Raw genomic sequence first — 18849 nt, 5'->3', positions numbered from 1 at the left:
TTAAGTGAAGTTGATGAATGAAGAAATTAAGGATAGCAGCAAGTTTAAAGCATATGTCATTTGCCTCCGGACACTGATTCTTTTATGTTTCAATCCTAGAAAGTGAAATGGAAAAAACTGGTGCTAAAATTTGGTCCAAAATAGTGTTTTAGAGCCTAAATTTCATGTGACATGTGTTTGTCCTGGCAGTAGGAATCTCCCTTGTACCAAGCCAGAGTGCTCAAAGTTACCAGATTCTTCTTACTACACAAGCACAGGTACCAATAGGCTGGCAGTTGCCTATGATCTGGTGGAGTTTGCAGAGAGATGTTTCTGTTTGTTGCCAACCTGCTGTTTACCAGAAGTGTCACCACACCATTTTGCATAAGCTATAAAACGAAATCCAGGAGGTCACTAATTTAGAAGGGGAAAAAGGGATTCTAGGGCTTCACTTTGCTTGATTTTGTTTTATATGCAAGGGCATGAAGTTAATTTAAGATGTGGAGTTGGAAAGGAGAGTAGTTTGGTTCCTCTTCCGGATATAAAGATGTGGATGTGCATTTCTTGAAATTCTTACACACTGAATTTTTCAGCCTGGAGACCATGCTAAAAAAAAAAAAAAAAGAAAGAAAGAAAAAAAGCCACGAGAGACGATGTCACACTGAGTATAGGGAGCAGAGCAGAGCTTCCCTCTCATTGCCCAGTGGGCTCTGAGGCTGTCTGCAGAAGAGTGACAGTTGTGGTAACACTTTCCCCTTGAAAGGAAAGGGGGTTTTGATTGTGACATATGGCAGTATCCGGGAATGAACAGTAAAGAGGAACTGTTGGCTACTTAAGAGAGTTGTGAAGTACTGGATTTGGAAAAATCTGACTTTCATAGAACAGAGTGGAATGTAAGAGGTCCAAACCCAGCATTGCTTGCTTAGTCCCTGAATTAACAGATCCCTGTTGAGACAATCCCCTAGCAACAGGAAGGTCAAGGGATCAAAAGCAAGAAACTTAAGTTAGGACAAGCTGTGACTCCCTTAGAGCAGGGGAGGGAAGCTCCCATTATCAGATACCATTTTTGCCTGGGGCCTTTTCAACATGCAGTGTTTTTGCCCTGGTATGGCACCTTATCGTTTCGGTAAGGACCTTGTTGTCCCTTTACCAACTTATTACTTGATAATATAGCCTCTCTGCTGTTTCAAGGCTGTGAAATATTTTCCTAATGATTTTGATTTTTAAAAAATAAATAATGTTTAACTCCCCCCCCCAAAAAACCCTCAACAGTAGGAAAACAAATTGCCCGATTTAAAGATAGCAAAAGATCTGAGCAGATACCTCACAATAGTATATATACAGATGGCTAATAAGGGTATAAAAAGATGGGCAACATCATCTGTTATTAGGGAATTGCAAATTAAAACAACAATGAGTTACCACTGTACAACTATTAGAAGGGGTAAAACAAACAACAACAACAACAAAATCTAGCAATACCAACTTTTGGTGAGGATGCAGAACAACAAGAACTCTCATTCATTTTTGGTGGGAATGCAAAATGGTGCAGCTACTTTGGAAAACAGTTTGGCAGTTTCTTATTTCTTACAAAACAAATATAGTTTTACAATATGATCCAACAATGGCACTACTAGGTATTCTGCCAACCAGTTTGAAAACCTGCATGTGAATATTTATAGCAGCTGTGTTCATAACCAACAAAAACTGGAAGCAATCAAGATGTCCTTCAATAGCAAATGGATAAGCTGAGGTATACCCATACAATGAACTATTAGTCAGTGATAAAAAGAAATGAGCTATTGAGGCACAAAAAGACATTGATGAATTAAATGCAAATTTCTAAGTGAAAAAAGCCAACTTCAAAAAGCTGCATATGGGCCGAGCCCATGGCGCACTCGGTAGAGTGCTGCGCTGGGAGCGCGGCGACGCTCCCGCCGCGGGTTCGGATCCTATATAGGAATGACTGGTGCGCTCACTGGCTGAGTGCCGGTCAAGAAAAAACGACAAAAAAAAAAAAAAAAAAAAGCTGCATACTGTATGATTCCGATGACATGACATTCTGAAGAAGACAAAACAACAGCAATAAGATCAGGAGTTCAGAGTGGGGGGTTGACTAGGTGCAGAAGCACAGAGTGAAGAAATTATTCTCTACGATTCTGTAATAGTAAATACAAAACATTAAGCATTTATCAAAACTCATGGAACTTTATAGCAAAAAGAGTGAATTTTAATGTATGCAAATATTTGAAAATCTTTTGTGAAGTTGGAGGATATAGATTATAACAAAAATATCTAAATACATTAAAAATGTATTTGGAGGTCAGTTAATAATGCGCTAATCAAATTAACTTTGGAAATGAGTGGAATCTGTAAGACTAAAGGCAAAAGGAGTGGTACTCTAATGAATAAATAATATCTCAAATTGTTCTAAAATATAAATTTTATTTTAGAAAATTCTACAAATCTGGCTAATGAAATAGCTCATTAAGTGGTTCCTTACCCTTTGGCTGTTTTCTGTCTTTTAATTTTTAATTATTTATTCTTACCTATTTGTAAAGAGTAGAATAATGATGGTGTCAGAGCCAAAAATATGTGCTTGCTACATTTCTGCCATTCTAAATGTCTACATAAATCTTCTACTGGTTTTTAAAATAAATTTAATCTGATTACTTTCACAATGAGCAATCACCTAAAGTGTTCTGGAAATGAAGGCAAGAAAATTTATCACAGATAGCAACTCTGAGTTTTGAAAATTCCTATAAATCAAAATTGATTGAAATTGCTATAATTTTATGCTGACCCTACCTCCATTTCTCTCTCTTACAGCCAATGTCCAGAAGGATACATTTGTGTGAAGGCTGGTCGAAACCCCAACTATGGCTACACAAGCTTTGATACCTTTAGCTGGGCTTTCCTGTCTCTATTTCGACTTATGACTCAGGACTACTGGGAGAATCTTTACCAGTTGGTAAGATCCAAACTAACATGTATAAGTTTTATTTTTATAAACATATATGAAATAACAGGTGTGGATACTTGCTTATAAAACTCTGGAATACAGAGGAGGATCCACTATAAAGCAAGTGTGCCTAGAATCCTAATTGCTCATTCATTGAGTAAATATATGCACTGTATGTGTACTGAGAGCTTCTTATACAATAGCGTTCTGCTAGGAAGATGTAAAAAATTTTCATGACTTTGAGGAATTTATAATCTAGTTGTGGAGATAAAAACAACCCGTGAAAAGATTTAAAAAATCAATTACATAAAAATTTCTAATTAAAGCTATAGCTTATTGAGGCTAGAAGAGGAGGGAAGAAAGATGTCATCTCTAGATGGTGTGGAAAGTAGGCTGCTAGGGAAATAGAATCCCTATGAAAGGAATTAAAAATATAATCCTCTCACTTGTAATATTGCCCTGCATTATGAACCCCAACAAAAGCATTTTAGTGGAACTTAAATATATATCCAATATATACAAATTTGAAACATATTTATATCAAATGACAGTACAATCAAATCTCAGATGATATGATTATTATCTGTGTGTGTGTCCTTGCTCATTTTAACACCAAAATCTTGGTCAAAATAAATTGAAAACTAAAAAGCATTAGTCTCCTGACTATCTAACTATGACAAGCAGATCTTTATTTGGGGACATTATACTAAAACACTGATGAAATTATTCCTTTTTCCCCCTAGACATTACGTGCTGCTGGGAAGACATACATGATATTTTTTGTCCTGGTAATTTTCTTGGGCTCTTTTTATTTGGTGAATCTGATCCTGGCTGTGGTGGCCATGGCCTATGAGGAACAGAATCAGGCCACTTTGGAAGAGGCAGAACAGAAGGAGGCTGAATTTCAGCAGATGCTTGAACAGCTTAAAAAGCAACAGGAAGAAGCTCAGGTACGAAGTGATAATATGCAAAGCTTTATTATTATTGTTTTTAATTTCTAAGTAGGAATATTGTTATAGCATATAGGTCAAATTGGAACTGGCTTTTCATTTTGTATACAGGCATTGTCATTAGAAGAGATAAAGTTACTTAAACCTAAAATTGTTTCTAAAGTTGGAGTCAAAGGAATTTTTAGATATTATATATATAGAAATTAGCTAGTAGGTAGAGAATACATTAGGGAAAAGGTTTATTATGCGGTTGCTCATGAAACCTGAGGGGGGAATTTAACTTTTAGATTAATTTGGAAAAGAATATAACTGATATTTACTAGTGTTTCACTCTAATTGTAACATTTAAGATTTTATTCTGAGGTTAGTTAATCTCAAATGTTAACAAGAAAACTTTATGCATACCTATGCTTAACCATTCTTTGGGATTTCTGTAACACAAATGGTGTTTGCTAGGCCATATGAGGATATCAGGAAGTCATCTAAAGTTGGATGCCAACTTTATGCCAGTACTAAAGGCTGTTTGGGTTCAAGGGTATAGTGAATGGAGCATTCATGTCATGAGTAGAAAAGAAGCACAGAACTGGTTAAAAAAGAGAAAAAAAACACATATATTGAAGGTGAAGATCACGTGGAAACATAGTAAAAGCCTGAATCGTGTCAATACAATTCTTCTGCAACTTTGCCAACATTTGGTTTGGTCAGGCTTTTTAAGTTTAGCCATTCTAATAAGTATCACACTGTTGTTTAATTTCTATTTTCTTGATGACTACTGCTGTTGAGCACTTTTTCCTGTCCTTATTTTCCATCTGTATAGCTTCTTTTATGAAGTGGCTGTTCAAATCTTTTGCCATTTTATTATTTTTGCTGGGCTGTTTGTTTTCTTATTCTTGAGTTTTGAGTATTCCTTATATATTCTGGGAACAAGTCCTTTGTCATACATGCCTTGCAAGTATTATCTCCCAGTCTGAAACTAGTGCTTCTATTCTCCTAACAGCTTTAAGAGCAAAAGTTTTAAATTTTGATGACGTATGGTTCATCAGGTTTATTTTTCTTTTTGGCTTTTTATGAAAATAATGTTTTTGGTGTTGCATCTAAGAAATTTTTGCCAAGCCAGCACCACAAAGATTTCCTCTCAATTTTCTTCTAAAGTTACATTGTTTTATGTTTTACATTTGAGTCAATGACCTCTTTAAGTTAATTTTTGTGTAAGGTGTGAGTTGTGTGTTGAGATTTTTTTTTTTCTTTTTTTTGTACATAGATATCTAATTATTACAACACCATTTGTTGAACAAAATATCATTTCTCCACTAACCTGCCCTCAAACCTTTGTTAAAAATCAGTTGTCCATAAGTGAGTCTATTTCTGGACTCTATTCTGTTCAGTTGACTTATTTGTCTCTCTTTACACCAATACCACACTCTTTTAATTGCTGTAGTTTAAAAGTCTTAAAATCAGATAGTGGTAGCTCTCCAACTTTGTTTTATGGTTTGTTTGTTTGTCTGTTTTTTTTTCCCCCCAAAGCCATTTTGGCTATTCTAGGTCCTTTATAGTTCTATGAGTTTTAGAATCAGCTTGTTAATTTCAGTGTGGATAGTTTCTACTGCTTTGTCTTTGAGTTTATCACCTTTTCTTCAGCAGCATCTAATCTGACGTTAATCACATCCAGTGTACAGGATTATTCATCTGACATTGTAGTTTTCAACTCCAAAAGTTTAATCTGCATCTTGTTAATATTTCCTATGTCTCTAACATTTTGAACATTCACAATACAGTTATAACAACTGTTTAAAGTCCGTATCTGCTAATTCTAACATCTGTGTCAGTTCTTGGTCAGTTTTGATTAATGTTTCTTTTCGTTATTGGTCATATATTTATTCCTGCTTTTTAACATTTATGACAATCTTCAACTGAATTCCAGACACTGTCAGTTTTACTTTTTTGGGTTCTGGATATTTTTATTTTCCTACAAAAAGTCTTGATTTTTATTTAGGAAATAGTTATGTCGTTTGCAAAAAGTTTAATCCTTTTGTATCATCAAACTTTTGAACTTTTGTTAGGGAGAATCAGAGCAGCATTTATTCTAAGACTAATCATTCCCCACTACTGAGTGAAAACTTTTTCTGAATACTCTACCCAATGTTCCATTTAAAATGAAATGTTTACCTGTGTAGCTGGTCGGCACAAACACTGTTCTGGCACAGTGTGAGTGCTGGTGGTGTTCCCTCTAATCCTCAGCCTCAGGTAGTTTCCTAACACACATGCATTGGTGGATATTCTCAGTAATCAAGGGGGACCTCAGAAGATCTCTAGAGTTCTCTCTCTGTTCAGCTTTCTCCTCTGTGGGACTCTGTCCTGTGAATATAGCCACCTTGTTTTTCCTGGGACTTTTATCTACATCTCCTCCACTTATGGAGTCTGCAAAGACATTCCCTTTCTATTCCACAGTCTGGAAGTTCAAAGCCATAAACTAAGAAAATCATGCAGCTCGCTTTCTTTCTTTACCATTTCCCAATATCTCAGAACATCCTGACCAGATGTTCCGTGTCTTCCAAACCATTGTTACATGCATTTTGTTTGTTTCATTGGTTGTTTTGGGAGAAAGAACAAATCTGGTCCCTAATACTCTATCTTGGCAAGAAGCAGAAGTCCAAATAATTTTTTTTACATTCTGACTTTTTGGGGACTTTTTTTTTTTTTTTTTTTTTCCAGATGACTGGTTGCAGATATTTGAAGTATAATTTGAATGACAATATACACTTGGAATTTGTAGGTTCAAAATTTAAGTTCTTCACAATTCCGAGTTACTTTGAAGATGCGCAATATATAGCATTTGGTCCTTTCTTAGAGACTATTTTGGTGAAACAAAGATATAGCAATGAGTTGCTTAGCTAGTTACTGAGCTCAACCATACACTCAGTATTTGCTGAACATGGTGGCTCTGCTATTTTCATCTTATCATTGGGTACAGAGTAGTAATCCTGTTATATTTTATTGGTTTTAAAAGGGAAACTAAAAACAAATTTGGCAATACTTGGAAATGTTATAAAATACCCCTCACGCTTGCCAGAAAGTTTTACTATGTTTCAATTGTTTAAGAGTTTTATTTCATGTCACCAAAAATAAAACACATTTGTAAGAAAATAAGATGCATATTTACAGGACAAGAACTTTCTTTATTTTAAAGTTTTAAATAAATGTTATAGAAAATAATATTTATATATTGCATATAATTACACTTTAAAGCACTGAGTTATTCGATTATCATTTATAAAAACAAAGTAATGTGCTTGAAAATGCTACACATATAACACAATACAAGAATAAGTTTATTCTGAAATGCAGCCACTTCAGGGTAAAATATGGCATCAATTAAAAGAGCAAAATCTTTTTAAATTTAGAAGTAAAAGTGCACAATGACTAATAGAAGTTTGAAGAATCTAATTATCTACATTATGATTAGGTCAGCTGAAAATGTCAGTTCTATTAACTTAGCCAGTTACTGAATTCCAGTGACCAAATCATCATGATTTTGCTCAGCTTTAGCCTTCATACATACAAAATTTAAATTGATCCCAGATAAAGTGTTTTAATATTAATTGGGATAGCACAGTACCAAATCAGTTTTAGTTCCTTATTGACAGCACAGGGAATGATGACTAATAAATATCCAGCATTGAGGTAGAGGAGGAAACAGAGGCAGAGAGAGAGATAGAGAACCTATAACAACTTTTGTGCTGCTGTATAACTTGTCTTGCTAACCACCTGTGACTCCTCAAGAATTAATATCTAGCCAGTGACTTCATGAGGCCTAGCATCACTTCCATTTTTATTTAATATCTGATGAGGGGACTCCTATTTCTAATCACTGTGTAGACATGAAAAATGACATATTCAGCTCAGTAGACTCACAAATCAAGTGTGACTTTAAAAGATGAAGAAAGACAAACTCTACAAAGAAATAAATGTTTCGTCTGAGATTGGCATGCGTAATTGTGTTTCGCATTAAGTTTATGATCTTTAAATGTCTGATAGTGCCCAGTTTAGCAAATCCCATAGGAGTCTATATCGGCCTGGTAGGAAAAAATTTAGTAGTAAGCTTTAGGACAAAATTGGAAATAGTGGCATTTAAGAGATCTAATATAATTAGTGGTAAAATTGAAATGAGTGTAGTTAACGTCTTGTAGCTCTGAATAGGATTTTAACTGGATTTTAAGTTTAAAATGAATGAAGTATTAATCATGTTGCTATATTTTTAAGGACACATAGATACAGTGAGCTATAGAGCCTATTTTGAATCACACAGAAATGTTATAAGAACATGTTATCCCCTGTTTAAATATTAAGCGTAAATGTGTTGTTGTTACAAAAGGATTCAGCAAATCAGTTGTGAAAGTAACACTATTTAAGTAAGCAGGACTTTGGCAGTGTCACAGAGCTGGGTACAAACAGGTACACAGACATGAGAGATGACAGGAAACATCTGCCTTTGAGGGAATCGGCAAATCCCTGGACATGGAACAAGTGACAGATTTGAGTTGATGAGTGACACAGAAAATGTGTTGTGTCGGAGGATACCTTTGTTGCATGAGAAATCTGTTTTGGTTTTGAGTTATTTGAACTGTTACCCAGAATAGGTAGGGAAACCGTGTCTTACACAAAACAAATTCCGGAAGTGATTTAAATGAACATGAGTTTCAATATTATGGCAAGGGAATATTACGACCATTTCCTTTGTTTACAAGCACAAACAAGTCAATAAAAGAATAGCATGGTGTGTTTTGTTTGTGTCTATGCAAAATAGAAAGAATTAAAGATTTTATTTGGATAAAAAAGAATACATGTATTTTCATTCTTTCAACAAATGGGGTATATCACCTTATGTATCAAGCACTATGTAACTATATCTAACTTGCTCCAACTAAGTGCTACATTTATTTGCTTTATTTTACATGCACAGTCTTTTACAAAGATCCTTAATATTTCTCATCTCTCAATGTGAATAATATTAGAAGTGATACTGATGATCAAGAATTCAATAAAAAATCTGGCTATCTGACTGTAATTTTATAAATATTTAAATTTTGAATTAGTGTTTCATTTAAATGTTGGGCATTGTCTTATATCAAGTCTTAGATCTGGGTTTCCATAATGAATATAGCGCTCAATATAAACAAATATCTGTGCTACATTTTATGTGTTGCTTAGTCTAACACATACATTTAACACTATATTTAGTATGATGGTTTCCTCCCTGTGGCCATTTTAATCCTAGAGAATTTGTAGCATAGTACCTTTAGTTTTAAAGCCTTCTTTTTTAAAAAAAATTTTGGTTGAGATGAAATTCAAAAATGGAAAATACTTAGGAAACATAAGGCACAAAGTGTTGTCAAAGCATTATAAATGGTTTTATCTATCTTCATTCCTTCCTAAAATATGTTGCTGTTATATAGACCATTCTGACACATAGTCTTTTATGAGATCTTGAAAAGTCAAGGCTAAGTGTGTATTGTTCTCCCCCCACCCCCATCTCAGTCTATGAAACAATTGAAAGTAAAATATCTTTTAAAATCTTTATTCATCAAACATTTATTGAGCCTTTTTTCTTATGTCAGGTGACATCAGAGGCCCTGTGAATACAAATAATGATAAAATTTCTATCTAGATTACAGTCTGTGGAGAAGGTAAACAAAACAGTAAATTAGAGTTGTTTGTATTTAGTGATGACATATGTAAAAAGTTGAACCAATATTCTCATAATTTAATTATTTCCACTTCTGTGGTTATGTTTAAAAACAGAAATATACTTAATGAGAACTTGGCTTTGATATGTGCCATATTATTGTTTCATATCCTCTCTATGTCATGACTAGATCATTTCCAGTCTAAAAATACTATTTATATAAATGAAAATACAAAACATTTGCCATGTTCCACCTCAAAGGTAGCTGGGTTTCATTAGCAGATACGGAAATTAAAAATGCTTAAGAGAATACTTAATGCTGAAATGTAGAAAGAAAATATTCGAATATGTACTCATAATTCCTTGAATGATTATTTCAGGTATTTATTGATATGTTAACCATTTGTTATTATTGATAACAATAGTAAAAACTTTATAAATATTTAAAAATTTAAAACTAAAAGTGCTATGTAATAAATTCTCTGGGATTAACATGACGCCAGAAATGTGAACTATAGTCCTAAATGTAATTCAAATGAAAGATGAAAATAAACTAGCCAATACATTCCCACAACTTCCATCTACAGGTAAAATTATAGACAATTTAAATGTTTTGAGTTCATAAAAAAGAAAAGAAAGTTTTTTGTCCTGAATTTAGAGGGAAAAAATACCACTTTGTTGTTCATAATTGTACATGGTAAAAATAATTCTATGCATGGAATTGGAATAGTAATCTGATGAGCAACCACCACTAAGAGAACATTTGCTACACTATTAAGAGAGGAACTGTCTCCTGAACTGAAGTTAATCTAAAAGTGTTAAAAAAAAAAAAAAAAAAAAAGATGATTTAGGAGATGTGCAAAACTAGACTTCTCCTGCCTTAATGCATAGACCACCATATTGTTTTATGCTATTAAAAACATAAAGATTATTATTAAGTAAAGTCATATTTTTACTTAATAATGAAACCAGAAGACATAATTTTCACATATAGTTAACAGTCTTACATGGCAACATTTTTACCATAGTCAACAGTTTTCAAAGTTATATGTTCTAAGCAGTGCCTGGCTTTGTCTTACAACAGGCAGTCGCAGCAGCATCAGCTGCTTCAAGAGATTTCAGTGGAATAGGTGGATTAGGAGAGCTCTTGGAAAGTTCTTCAGAAGCATCAAAGCTAAGCTCCAAAAGTGCTAAGGAGTGGAGGAACCGAAGGAAGAAAAGAAGACAGAGGGAGCATCTCGAAGGAAACAGCAAAGGAGAGGGAGACAGGTTTCCCAAATCTGAATCTGAAGACAGTGTCAAAAGAAGAAGCTTCCTTTTTTCCATGGAAGGAAACCGACTGACTGGTGACAAGAAATTCTGCTCCCCTCATCAGGTATGATTTTCTACTAAGTGCTCTGGTTGTCATTGCTACTTACTGCTTTGTAATTGCTGTGTTTTGTTTTGCTATGTTTTTGTAATATCCAATTTAAGTGAGGCACAGGGAACTAATATTTAATATAGTTATTCAGATTTTTATCATAAATTGTCTTTAAAAGGGATTTTATTAAACCATTAATAACTTTTAATTTAAAGTAATTAGCTTTAACCATTTCAGTATTTTGAGACCACATTTCTTAATCTGCTGTCTTTCTTTTTTTGGTGCAACCTACCTATCAGGCTTTTCTCTTCAGTGAGACAGTTCTTGTTTCCCTTTTCTGTTTTTGAGACCTCAGATAAACTTATATTCTGTGGGAATGGGTTTCTGCCTTTATCATCTGAGGTTGTTATTGTAACACATGTATGAATTTTGAAAAGAAATGTCTCTTTGGATTTTGCATTTACCCTTTGATATGAGAACTGTATTGTGACGAGTCTCCATTATGTTGGCTTGAGGTCACGCCATGATACATTAGGATGAAATTTAGACCTAAATGCTTTAAAGAGAACAACATTGAAGGCAGTCTGTTTTTGCTCTGATTTAATGCCATCTACCCATTTCTTCAGCATATTTCCAAGTCACAGAGGAAAAAATATTTCAGCTCTTTGTTGTTAGTGAGTTTTATAGATTGTATAATGTAAAGAGTAAATAGTTATGAAATCTGTGAAAAGTATAGTTATGGCTTTAAACATTCTATTTGTTTCCACTAGAATTTCATGTGCTATGAATTATAAATCCTTCTCATCAAATTAATCTGAGTCAGAATTATACCCTAATGTTTTGAGGGACACAGTACATAATTAATTTAAATCAAAAAATGGTAAATCAACCAAGGGGTATGATATCCTTTTAACAAAGAACAAAAACCTAAAAAAAAAATTTTTTTTTTAAATTTTTAAGAAGTAGGAGTAATAAACACAAAATTCAGTAAAGTGTTTAGCTTTTGGTTGGGAGGAAAGGGGATACACAAGTTATTTGTGAGTGTTTATTTTATAATTTATATTAAGTATGTAAATAAAAATGTTTAAAAGAAAAATAAGCTATATTAATAGCTTAAAACTTGTATTCTCATATTAGGGCAAAATAGACATGAATACAAAGAGTTAAGAGATAAAAATCATTTTACTACAAATAATATTAAGTCAAGAAATCCCACTACTACCATCTTGCATAATACAAATATAAATATAGAATTAAATCAGTATAACGCATTTAGGATTAACTTGAAGCTCTGTAGGATAACTCATTTTCTCAGACAAGATTTTTCCCTAGATAGTCACTCTCTATATTTTGGCATTCTTAAAACTATTAGGAATCATTAGGATTGCGAGTATTTGGCACTATAGCATAATCATTGATGTTATAAAAACCTGTGTTCATATCTCAATTCCAAACTAGTTCTGTGAGCTTGGTCAAGTCACTTATACTTTGTAAGGTTTCTGTAAAATGAAGTAGTAATACCCACTTTAGAGAGCTGTGGGAGATTAAGCAATATATAGAAAATCTATATGACAAAGAATAAGTCTCATTAAGTTAAAATGGGTTAATGAATTCCAAATGAGGGAAAATAAAAACCTTTGAGTAGTTTCAATTACTCACAAATATACATGCAGAGTGGCAATGTTTACATGGACATATTAATGTTTTTTTGTAAACAGTATTTTTCCCTTACTGATTCATCATTGTGCTCAAATAAAAACTTGTGTATTAGTTCATTTAGTCAATCCACAATTATTTATTGATCACCTACTATTGGCAGAAATAGTTCTCCATACAGAAAATACTTCAATGAACAAAAGAGATTCAATTCACCTATGAAACTTTATTCTAAAAGAGGAGAGAGACAACAAAAATAAATAAGTTATAGACTATGTTAGTAAGTGCTATGGGAAAAAAAATAAACTAAAGCAGGAAAATGGGAACAGAAGCCACAATTGAAGAAAACATTTTGGCAAAGATTTAGAGGAAGCAAGGGAAGAGGCTACCTCACGGAACAGCATTGCTGGCTGATGGAAGAGAAGGTGCGAGGCCCTGACAAGGCAGTATGACTGGAATGCTCAAGGAGCAACTCAGCAGCGTGGGTTGCTGGAGCTGAGTGAACCACAGAAAGGCAACAGCAGAGGGAAGTTAGCTGACAGCCAGAGTTTTAATAGTAAAAACAGAACCAGTATATACACATGTTATATGTAGTTTATTTTATATTTTTAGATAGATAGATTTCAAAAGTAAAAGAAATAAACCACTAAGCATTAAGTTTACATATCCCAGCAAAGACAGAGAGCATTAACACAGCTCACAAGCAGAAATATTTCAGAAGCAGTTTACAATTTCTGGTTTTGTAAACAGAAAAGGACTTTTTCTGGTAGGAAAGAGAATCAGTGAAGGTGATGGGGACAGGAACCATAAGATGAACAGGGCATGCATTTCAAAACAAATACACATTTTGAGTATGTCACAGCAGAAAGGCCATAAATTTTATGGGTATCCTGCCTTCTGCTAACATAAATATTAAATGTTATTTTACATTATTACATCATTTTATTTTTAAATAGATAATACATACTCATAGTATCAAATGAAAAAGTATTTAAAGATGTTTAATGGAAACTGAATCACCCCAAAGATTTTGTCTATGTTGTTTGGACACACAGACACTTTAAACCAGAGCCTTTGTAGCTATAACCAAGTGTAGGTGTGAAGACATTGATAAGGTACGTATGTTTAACTTGAAATGCTATCTAAGTGAGTATTTCTAACAAGTATTCGCTTTACATGTTTCCACTAGAACCTTGAAATTCCCTGCATCATCCTTCATTTTGACTTTTCCCAGCCCATTTTGAGTCCAAACACTACAGGAGGATTGTGTCTTACAAACCTAATTTCTTCTGCTTTCCTTTCTGTTACTGAAAATTAAGAAAAGGAATCCACATTTATCTTCTTTCCACAAGGTGTAAAGAAAAACAAAAAAAATACCTGGGATATATGTTTTGGCATGCCAGAAGCAAAGAAAGATGGCCTTTCAGTCTTTAGTATGAAAGTTTGCTTTCCCTAGAGAAAGTGCTGCCACAGCTGCGGGTATTCCCTCCATTCTGCTGCATCTTCTAGTGTGTTATTTTTGATTTATTTTCTCTGGATACTATTTTTATTCTCTTCTTTTTTAGTCTCTTTTGCCTTGAAAGCTGCACTCACACCCATTATTATGCTTTCCAAAGAGTGAATAGAAATTTCAAATAAACTTGAAGTTCTGGATTGCCTTTGAAAATACCCCAACATAAAAACATGCAAATTAAATTAATGTACCAAATATGTTACAGTTGTATACACCTACCACATACTCCCCACCAAGACTGTGTAGATAGATTTTCAGTTTCCAGAGACAATATCAGGACATAAATATATTAAGATGATTACATTGTACCGTCCTAGGGATTAACATAAGACCAAGTTAGTATTTCTCTGAGTGTAGGAGATCCATGTGCTTTTGAATCACCTGGAATGTGTGTTGAAAATTCAGATTCCAGAGTCCTATCCCTTATTTGCTGAATTCCAATTCCAAAAAACTGGGATCTAAAAATATGTATTTTTAACACAACTTGATTCACATAACACACTAAACTTTCAAAACACTAATTCTGAATATAATCAATATTATATTAATAAGTTGAGTCTGAGGAAAGTAAAAACATTAGCATTCTTTACAAATGGGAGAGTGAGTTAATGTCTTCATATGGTCTGATCTCATGATCACTTTGCTGGGAAATCAGTCTAACTGCTGTCTGGCATTGGGTAGACAAACCTGCTGGAGGAATTGAGTGTCAAATAGACACAGCCTCAGGTTGGACAAGCTGGACAGCCAACAGTTCCTGTGCAGAATATAAACAATTTATTTATTATGCATTTATTAATGAATAATATATTTCCAGAATATCACTAAGACAGACGGCAACAAAGATTATTCTGGTAATTTGCATTCTGGGAAAAGCTATAAAAATAAAGCTAAAAATGAGGCCTAAAAAAATCACCATGACCTAATTAGGCAGAGGGACCAAAAATAAACTTGATAGAGTCTGCCTTCCTATTTTTTTCCCACTAATTTTTTTTTTTTTTTAATTTGGCTTTATACGAAAGCTTAGAGGAAGTAAAGGAAGGTCCAGGCATGCTCGTTACTGGCATGTGTGTATGTATGCAAATGTATATACATGTATGTATATTACTCTGGGTATAAAGACGGATAGGAAAGGAAGTGAGACACCAAGCAAAGGGAGCAAGGAATAATGTCATTGTTAATAATGAGGGAAGTAAACAAATATTATGCAGACTGAATATAAATATTTTTGAAAACCATCAGCAAGGCTAGAATAAACACAGAATTATTTGCTTCTGCTAGATTAAAATACATTCAAAAAGTGAAAGATGGAGTTTCAAGCTAAATCCCCATTTTCTGGTACTAGAAAACTGTTTACTTGATTTGTGAATATATTTAATAAAATGGTTTTTGAACTATTTAGTTCTTTTTAATATAATTAAAGTGAAATCAGAATAATAAGCTGTCTTCTGCATCACTCTCTTTGGTGAAGTCATGTTATATGTCTTGCTTTTTAAAGCTAGTATTAAATTTTAGATAAGAACAGTAATTTATGTAGCAGTTTAGGAATTCCTCTCTGTTGGGTTTGCTGCGACAGACAGCTGTCACATACAGTAAATCATTGGTTGCCATTTGGGTAACTCTTGGCACATTTGGAAAACAGCATCAAAGGTAAGTTTTGTGACTTTTATTTCCATGTGGATAGAGACAAACAGGTCCAGAGAGAGAGTAAACTAATTTCTTTTTAGAATCCAAAGAACAGAATGGAAAGAAAATTAAAAAAAAAAAAAAAAGAAAGAAAGAAAGAAAAAAAGAACAAATTATCCAGAAGTAAAATATTTGGTACAAACATTTCAAGTTTGAGCCAACAGTCTCACTTAAACCAAAATTTATTCTCCAAGTCTCAAGCCCTTCAGATAATAACCTTAAGTTGGAGCTACCTACTAGTTATTTAATCACCACTCCCACCAAAAAGAATCACTTATCCTCTGCAGCATCTGGTCCCTCACCTATAGCATTATGATAACACAATCCACCTCACAATAAGTAAAGTGAAGATTAAATTACGTGGTTGTGCACTTAGTAAATGAAAAATTAGGTTTCTTAGTTAAAAAAACCACTCTTTACACTCAAATTTTCTTATCGTCTTTAATAAAGATATCAAAAGATATGTGTTCTCTGTAAACTTGATTACCCAAGTTTGGAGCAAGTAAATAGATTCTGCAATATTAAAGTTTTTATTAAATAATCGTGAGCTAGGCATCTATAATTAACATTAATCTACTTGGCGTTATCAAATGGCTAGAAGAGAAGAGATTGAATGTCCTCAACACAAAGAAATGATTACATTTTGTTATGATGAATATGCTAATTATCCTGATTTGATCATCACACATTGTACACAGGTATTGATATTCAACTCTGTACCCCACAAATATGTATAATCAATTACGTTTCAATAAAAAAATGTTTTGAATCATGTTTTCCCCCCATTCCTTTCTTCCTTGCTTTCTCCTCAGTCTCTGTTGAGTATCCGTGGCTCCCTGTTTTCCCCAAGACGCAACAGCAAAACAAGCATTTTCAGCTTCAGAGGTCGGACAAAGGATGTTGGATCTGAAAATGACTTTGCTGATGATGAGCACAGCACATTTGAAGACAGCGAGAGCAGGAGAGACTCACTGTTTGTGCCGCACAGACATGGAGAGCGTCGCAACAGTAACGTTAGTCAGGCCAGTATGTCATCCAGGATGGTGCCAGGGCTTCCAGCAAATGGGAAGATGCACAGCAGTGTGGATTGCAATGGTGTGGTTTCCTTGGTGGGTGGACCATCAGCACTAACGTCACCTACTGGACAACTTCAGCCAGAGGTGATAATAGATAAGCTAGCTACTACTGACATTATACACCAATTTGAAATAACCAAGGCCTGGCAGTTTAGCCTGCTATACAGTCCTGCTTCCCCAAAGTGAAAGTCTTTTTAAAAAATACATGATTAATAGAATGGAAAACAATAGAATCTTGAGAACCAATTGAATTGTATGGGACTGTGAGCTTTCAAATGCTTTCGGTTAAAAGGGCCCAATGTTTAGAGTCTGGGATGAAACAAATATTTGCAAATTCAGCAGACCTACCAACACAGAATAAAGGGCACTTTGACAATCAAATCTTTATTATAGATGTATGTTCACCCAGAATTTTATAATTATCTATTAATATTCTAGAAATTCACATTATTAAAATTAAATATTGTAATGGCCAATATATAATATATATATATATAGTATATAATAACGGGAAGTTTTCATACAACTGTCGGTATTGCAGTGCTATTTTAAAATGACTCTAAAATAAAATGTGTTGATTTCATATAGGATTGCATGTAGGAATAATTAAAGAAATCTCAGGAAAGCACACACATTTCATTGTACATCTGTGTTTGTGCATTGAAAAAAAATTGGCCCATATATGTCAATACTGTCCATATAGCCTCAAAGAAAGTAATTCAGCCTTGAGACTATATAATCATAGTATTTACTTGGGGGGAAGATTGATCTTATTATTAATCACTCATATAAACTAAAAAATATTTTGTATTTGAATGAGAAAATAATAAATGATTTTAGCATACTTATGAAAAATTTCCCTGAAAATTCTCACAGATTAATTAAATATTTCTGTAACATGATTGCCTTATACAATTGCATCCAACCAGTGAATTCCTGTTTAAGGGTATCACCTTTGGTAACTTTTTAAAAAAGTGTTTATAGCTTAATGATAAATTTAATTATTATTACCTGAAAATTGTTACCTGGAAAAATTGCATGTAGCATGATTCTCTAAAGAAATGCTACTGCAGTGTATTACTCATTGAAAAGGGTGGTTTGAGCCATCAGTATTTGGTTTGCAGGGCACCACCACTGAAACGGAAGTCAGAAAGAGAAGACTAAGTTCTTATCAAATTTCAATGGAGATGCTGGAGGACTCCTCTGGAAGGCAAAGAGCCATGAGCATAGCCAGCATTCTGACCAACACAATGGAGGGTAAGAAGCAGTCCGTGGGATAGTCAGCTTTCTATGATTATGTGTTTGTGGAACTATTCCTTTTTCTTGTAGAATTACTTAAGTCTCTTACCCAAGATCAGAACTGTATAACAGACCTAAGTATGTGATATATAAAGTATATTATTATCACATTGATTATAAAAACTAATATTGGCCTCATTTCTTTTCAACTTGGCCCCATATCTTGTCTGCAGAGTGATAGTTCACCACTTGATATTATATCAGTGAGGATTTATTATGTTACATTACCCTTAAGCAAATAGAATAAACACTTTCCTTTTTAAGTCTTGGTATATAGAGGCACAAGGAAATATTTCTGTCATGCTTTAGTCTATTCTCCAGGCATGGAGGTTGGGGGAGGGATGTGAATGAGTTGAACAAATCAAAACCTGTGCTCCACTCCAACAAATACTCTAAACAACGGTCTCCTCTCCATCTTCTACCTACACAGCAACTATTACATTCCTCCAAAGGACAGCTGAGACAAATGCCTGTTGATTTTAACACACAGGAGGGGGCAGCAACTATTCTCCCTTGCTCATACATTAAACATTCCCAACTACTTGAAGTTTGGAGGGATATTATATTAGTAATATAATTTTTTGAGTCAATTATGTAAGCCATGGCTAACATATGTTCTTTAGAAAACATCAATTATGTTTTGTATCATGCCCTCTTGATGTATTAGACATCCAGTCACATAATTATT

At 33.8% G+C, this 18849-nt stretch overlaps 1 protein-coding gene across 16 annotated transcripts in view; it reads left to right on the top strand.

Moving 5' to 3' along the window:
• LOC134385062 (sodium channel protein type 3 subunit alpha) overlaps positions 1-18849 on the top strand; it is an 82534-nt gene that overhangs the window by 16139 nt on the left and 47546 nt on the right. For 4 of the 16 annotated variants that reach the window (XM_063107010.1, XM_063106961.1, XM_063107003.1 and 1 more), the window contains exons 8-12: positions 2809-2950; positions 3685-3891; positions 10659-10949; positions 16599-16946; positions 17987-18119. In XM_063107010.1, coding sequence (XP_062963080.1) covers positions 2809-2950; positions 3685-3891; positions 10659-10949; positions 16599-16946; positions 17987-18119 — 1121 coding nt within the window. Of the gene's footprint in view, positions 1-2808; positions 2951-3684; positions 3899-10658; positions 10950-16598; positions 16977-17983; positions 18120-18849 lie in introns of those variants that run through there. The other 12 variants (XM_063107042.1, XM_063107034.1, XM_063107026.1 and 9 more) reach the window with 9 other exon arrangements.

This window comes from Cynocephalus volans, chromosome 1 (genome assembly GCF_027409185.1).
Source record: "Cynocephalus volans isolate mCynVol1 chromosome 1, mCynVol1.pri, whole genome shotgun sequence".
Classification (NCBI taxonomy): Eukaryota; Metazoa; Chordata; class Mammalia; order Dermoptera; family Cynocephalidae; genus Cynocephalus; species Cynocephalus volans.
The sequence above is the reverse complement of the archived record's forward strand: the minus strand, read 5'-3'. Positions and strand labels throughout refer to the sequence as shown.